General features: G+C 48.6%; 1 protein-coding gene across 3 annotated transcripts in view; it reads left to right on the top strand.

The window, feature by feature from the left end:
* The first annotated feature begins 1,011 nt into the window (after nucleotides 1-1,011).
* KIAA1217 (KIAA1217 ortholog) overlaps nucleotides 1,012-6,000 on the top strand; it is a 307,064-nt gene continuing 302,075 nt past the window's right edge. For all 3 annotated transcript variants that reach the window (XM_054725735.1, XM_054725738.1, XM_054725732.1), the window contains exon 1: nucleotides 1,012-1,116. In XM_054725735.1, the coding sequence (XP_054581710.1) occupies nucleotides 1,047-1,116 (70 nt within the window). In that variant the 5' untranslated portion in view covers nucleotides 1,012-1,046. The remainder of the gene's footprint in view (nucleotides 1,117-6,000) is intronic.

Raw genomic sequence — 6,000 nt, 5'->3', positions numbered from 1 at the left:
TTATTTTTCCATTCTTTTTTTTTTGTGAACATTGTGCCTATTTTCACTTTCTGGGAAATTTGCCAGTTTTTCAAGGACTGGGCAGAAAACAAAATAAATATTTGTAGGTAGTTTACAAAGACAAAGTAAGTCGGACATACCTCTGCCCATCCAAAGTAAAGCATTTTAGTTGCTTTTCAGATATCGTAAACTAATTAACTTGAGAGAGTCAGAAGGTTGATTTAACTAAGTGTACTTTTCAGCTCTGTGATCCACGGCGTGTGTGTGTGTGTGTGTGTGTGTGTGTGTGTGTGTGTGTTGGGGAAAGGTCCGGAGTCAAAGTGTAGGCAAATGAGTACAGACTTTTTAAAGTGCCTAGTTAAAGTGCTTGAAATGGACCGTGTCAAAAATAAACCACCTCTGTGTATGCTAATCAGGCTCCAAGTAGTGCCAGGAAGTGTTTACCTAACAACATTCAGCATACACTCTTTAAAAAAAAAAAAAGTTTAAGGGATTTCACTGAAATTTGGTACGTTCAGCAGTTGGCTGTTTATAAATACGTGTAGCAGCCTATGTGGGGAGCTGACTCAGTGCCTGAGATTAGAGAGACCAGAAGGTTCGCGCCGGTGACCCCTGTGGAGTGTTTCCCACCCCCGGGGCCGCGAGGTCTCAGCGGTCGGCCGAGGTGGACACAGGCAGCCAGTGTCCCCAGGCGGGAGGCCCGTCACCTGTTGGGGCCTCGGGAGCGCGCGGCGCGGGGGCGGCGGCGGCGGCGGCTGGGAGCGCAGCCCCGGTCGCTCCGGGACTGTCCGCGGGCGGGAGCGCGGGCGGGGGGCGCCGCACGGAGACGCGGGGAGGCCCCGCGCTGGAATGCACTTTTCTCCAGCCCGAGAGACTTTGCACGGGAGTGGAGAGTAGTTTGGGGTGGGGTTTCGCACCGTCTCCTCCCCCCCCCCCCCACCCCCACCCCCACCCCCGGATCCCCTTCCAGGCGCTTTCTGAGAGCTTTCAGACCTGCGCTGGGAAGTTTAAGGAGCGGAGGGGGGTCCGCGCTGCCGGCGGGGACAATGGAAGGACAGGAAAGCCGGGACTGCGAGCCCAGCCTCCCTCGCTCGGCGGACGGCAGGCACCCGCGGGGTAAGGAACAGACTCATTCAAAGATGGAGCGACGGCTACGCGCGCCCCTCGCCGCTTGCTGCGTTTCATAAGCGGAGACAGGGGCTCAGGGCAAAGAAAAGGAGTTATTTCTCGGGGTGGCGCGTTTTCAGAACTGAGTGGAGAGCTGTGATTTCTTGGTTTTTTTTACTTTACCTCCGGCAGGGTTTTGGGAAGTGGCGTGGTGCTGTCCCGTTTGGAGCACAGTCAGCAGCCAGTAGCTGCTGGATCTCCAGGCGATGACAAACGCGCCGCTAAAAGCAGCTTTTCCTCCTCGCGGCTCCGGCGCGGGAGAAAGCGGTTGTGGCTCTGGAGCTCTCGCCGGGGCGGCAGCATTGCCATTCATTGGTTGGGGGATTTCAGGAGGCAAATGCATGGTGGGTGCCAGTTTTGTGGTGTTTGCGAGTTAAATCACCGAGTTGGGGGACGTTTCATTGTACAGATCAGAACAGCCGGGGAGCCATGTACATCTGGATGATAGGTGGGACTCGGAGTCCTCTGTGTGTTTTAATCCAAAAGTTGAGAGTTGTTAGACAATGTTGGTGAGTTTTCTTTGGGCAGTTTCCCTTTAATTGTTTTTATAATAGACTTGTCTTTTCCGTAGGGAATTTCCAGAAGCTTATGTTGTTCCAAAAAAAAAAAAAAAAATTCACAGAGGGGTTGGGTAGAGAAAGGACTAATCTGCTCTCCAGAGTCGGCCGCCAGAACCTATCGTGCAGCATCACACAGACAGCTGTTCATAAACCACCCTACCCACCCACCCACCCCAGGTTCATCTGGGTCCAGTTAGCAGCTAAAAGTCTTGCTTTCGGGACTGCAACGCTGTGTGGGAGTGGGGATTGTGCACAGGGGAAAAGGTGTGTGTGAGGGAAGTAACAAATGACTCATCCACACTGAAAATGCAAAAGTAAGCCAGACAGAAGAAAATGTAATTACAAGAGGCAGAGCTCCCCCGCCCCTTCCCAGCTCCCCACCCCCATCCCTTCACCCCCCTCCCCCCCCGCCCCCCGGGCGAAATGCAGGAAACTTTAAGCTTAGAAACCCCTGGAAAATCCCTGAGTCTTGTATTCATCAGTCCTGGCATCGGTTTGCACTTCCAAAGCAGAGCATTCTCCTTGAAGGCGCCTGGTCAGTGGGGTCCAGCAGGAGATAAGGCTTCCTCCCGCCCCTCCCCCCCCCCCTTATTTGATAGGACCGAATCCTAAGGCAGGAATTCAGCCTCTGGGCCTTTGCTGCAATAAATGGCTCAGGATCTAGATGGGCAATTAGAATGGGACCAATTTAAGAAATAACTTTCAAAGAAGCACAGCAATGGAAAGATGCTTGAGAGCCTTGAGCTGGTCCCAAAGAGAGAGTGTGATCACTTTATTCATTTGTTTAATGAATGTTGAGCACCTGTTATGTAGTAGTCACTGTTTTTAACTACTGGGGATATAGCAGCAAACAGACTAATAAAAGTACTTGCCTTCATTGAATTTATATTCTAAGGGCTAAGTTTGGGCGGATGGGGGCGGTAGAGACAGATAACGAGCAAATAAGTAAAATATATAGCATGCTAGATGGCAGGATTGCTAGATTTTGCAAATAAAAATACAGGATGCCCAGTTAAATTTGAATTTCAGATAAACCACGAATAATTTTTTTTTAGTATAAGTATAGTCCATACACTATTGGAACATACTTACGTTAAGAATTATTATTTATCTGAAATTGAAGTTTAACCGGCCATTCTGTATTTTATCTAGCAGCCCTATTAAGTCTGTGGGGGAGAATAAGGCAGGGAATAGGGAGGGCTGGGCTGGGGCCTGGGGGGTGAAACTACAGGTAGAATTATTAAGGAGAGCCTCACTGGTGTGATATTTGAACACACATCTGGAAAAGGTAAGGGAGGGAACAGCAAGGACATGGTCAAAGAACAGCAAGACGGGAGAGACAGATGGGAGGAAGAGAGGTTAAGAGGTAATCCCAGGCCCGGCCATGCAGGGCCTGTGACAGTGTGGTAAGGACTTGGGCTGTTACTTCGAGGGCGGTGGGGAGCTGCTGGCGGCCCTGACTTGTCTTATACAGGAAAGGGGAATACTGGGTGCTGTGCCGAGAATGACCTAAGGTGGCCTGGGGGAAGGCGCCTGCAGTAAAACCGGCAAGAAACGGCACTAGCTTGGACCAGCAGGTAGCAGAGCATCAAGTGGTGACAAGAAATGGTCTCGATGTCCATTGAAGGTGAGGCCAAAAGAATGTGCTGAGGGGTTGGGTGTGGGACATCAGAGAACCAGAGGAGTCAAAGATAACTTTGTCTGCACAGCTGAGCGAATGGAGTTGCCATTTCCTTAAACCCGAAAGCATTTGAGGAGAATAGATGAGAAGGTGTTTACGGCTTGGGTCTGTTAGGATTTCAGAAGTTTATCAGGCATCCAAGTAGGGATGTTGATTAAGATTTGGGTACTCATGACTGGAATTGCGAGGGGACTGGGGACTGAGAGTTGTGCTAGGATGGGGTCTGTGTGCAGAAGGAAAAGGTCAGGAAATGTGCCCTGGAACACCCCAGCAGTTAGAGGTCAGGCATCTGGGAAGGGGTGGTGGAGAGGTGGTGAAAGGGGAGTAAGAATCCAGGTTAGATTTTTAAGATCCCATAGAGTTATGGGTACGAATGATGCTGTGAAGGGGTGTGGCTTCATTTCCAGTTTTTGGTCGGCACAAGGACCACACAAGGGAGGCCAGGCCACTGATGCCCACATCGCCCATCACACCGCACGTCCATCCCTGTCACGCACTCTCCATGGTATTGTTTATGTACTGTATGTGTTTCAACCAGTTACAATGTGGTATTCCAGGGCACAGACCATGTCTTCATCCTTACATTCCCAGAATCCAACAGCATCGGACCTGCAGAAGGCACTGGATAAATACTTGTTGAACAAAGGCTTTGAATTTATCCATCTACTATAGATAAGGACCCCTTGGGTGATCATGTAACTTATTGTCCAAACTGAGACACTTTTGAGAGTGAAAGGGAACACTATAAATAATTTCTCTGAGACAACAGTTGCAACCCAGATCTGTTTTGGCAAACTGGGGCATATGGTTGCCTCAAGAATAGCTCTAATCAATGAGATTTCCATGGCTGAATAGGCAGGCTACTAGGTAAGTAATAGGGTGAAAGTGTACTGCCAAGTGCATTGTGCAGAGCAGGCACTCAATGATTATTGGTTGAATTTGAGTCTAACTATATCATGTTCCCTTAGGAGGCTATGGGTTCTTCAGAGTGACCCTTGGGATGCATATATCTGCCCACAGCACCCTTGCGGGTCTGCCTTTGTCTGGCCCCTGAGACCTTGAAATCTCTATGCTGGTGAAGTGCTGCCAGCCACCTGCTTGCCTCCCTCGCCTCCTGATTGCCAGCGTTTTAGGGTACTTAGCATTCACCATGGTGGCAATCATTTTACAGAGTGTAAGTGTAGCAAAGCAATATATTGTACATCTTCAACTCAGACAATATTAGATCAATTACATCTCAGTGAAGCTGGACAAAAAGAAATAGTATTGGCAGCCCCACAGGGTGCAAGCCTGGGGAGTCCCGGACATCCCGGTCTTCGCTCAGAAGTCTCCTCTAAAATTTCCCCATCAGTCTCTCTTCCTTATCCTGTTTTATTCTTCAGAGCACTTATCAAGATGTGAGATTCCTACTACATATTACTTGTTTATCTGCCTCCCTAATTATAATGTTGACTCCACAATAAGGGAAGGGAATTAAGTCTATCTTGATCACCGCTTTACTACGTTTCTTAACTCCTTTCAGTGTACAGGGCAGGCACTCAGTAAATATTTTTGTGAATGAATGAATTCATTAATCAACTAACCAACAGTTGAGAAAAAAATGCTTTTCTCGGTGAGGAAGGGGCTGTACCTATTTTGCCTAAAATCTATACGAGAAACCCTCTTTCTCAAAAACTTAATTTTAAAAGGTGTGTGTTTTTTTTTTTAGAGGAATATAATGGCCCAGTTTTAGGTGTGCCTTCTCTGCCAATTTGTATATGGTGATCTTTATGATATGAATAAGGGAGCTGGAAAACTGGTGAAGCCTATGGGCCCGCAGCAGAACACAGGATATCTACTAGTCAGATAGGCTGATTGCTCTAACAGTCTTCGTGATTTAGCATAATCAGGGTTTATTTCTCAAACACAGTAGGATGTAGATCTCCTGGATGGTCCACCTCCAGGCTGACTCTGGGACCCAGGCGCCTTCTGTAGAGTCAGGACACCATTCCCCAAGGCCTAGGAGGCTCTCCCTGGAACTTTCACTGGCCAAAGAGGAAGGAGAAAGAACATCAAAGATAATTCAGGAGGTCCAGGGGCCAGGACTAAAGATGGCTCACACTTCTGCATTGACTGGAATTAGTACGGGGCCCCAGCTAGGTGAGCGGACTGGAACACACAGTCTTCCTGTGTGTGCAAGGGGCGGATGTTATGGTTTGAATACGTACCAGGAGTGGGGAACCTTTTTCCTGCCAAGGGCCACTTGGATATTTATAACATCATTCGAAGGCCATACAAAATTATCAACTTAAAAAAAATCAGCCTCCTATATTTGGTCAGACATTTAATTAACTCGCCCCTAATGCCTTGGCAGGGCCAGACCGAATGATTTTGTGGGCCTTCTATGGCCCGAGGGTTGGATGTTACCCATCCCCTCTTTAGTCTGACAGGCCCCGGTAGGCTGTACAGCCAGGCAAAGCAGCAGCTCCCCATGATGTTCCTATGACGAGAGCCTCTCTTACAATTTAAAAAGCTACATCTTAGAGGCAGCTAGCCAGGAGTCACTGTAAAGAAGTGACTTCTTCCCTGAGAGGCTGTGACCACCTAATCTTG

This window comes from Eptesicus fuscus, chromosome 2, assembly GCF_027574615.1.
Source record: "Eptesicus fuscus isolate TK198812 chromosome 2, DD_ASM_mEF_20220401, whole genome shotgun sequence".
Taxonomy (NCBI): domain Eukaryota; kingdom Metazoa; phylum Chordata; class Mammalia; order Chiroptera; family Vespertilionidae; genus Eptesicus; species Eptesicus fuscus.
The sequence above is the reverse complement of the archived record's forward strand: the minus strand, read 5'-3'. Positions and strand labels throughout refer to the sequence as shown.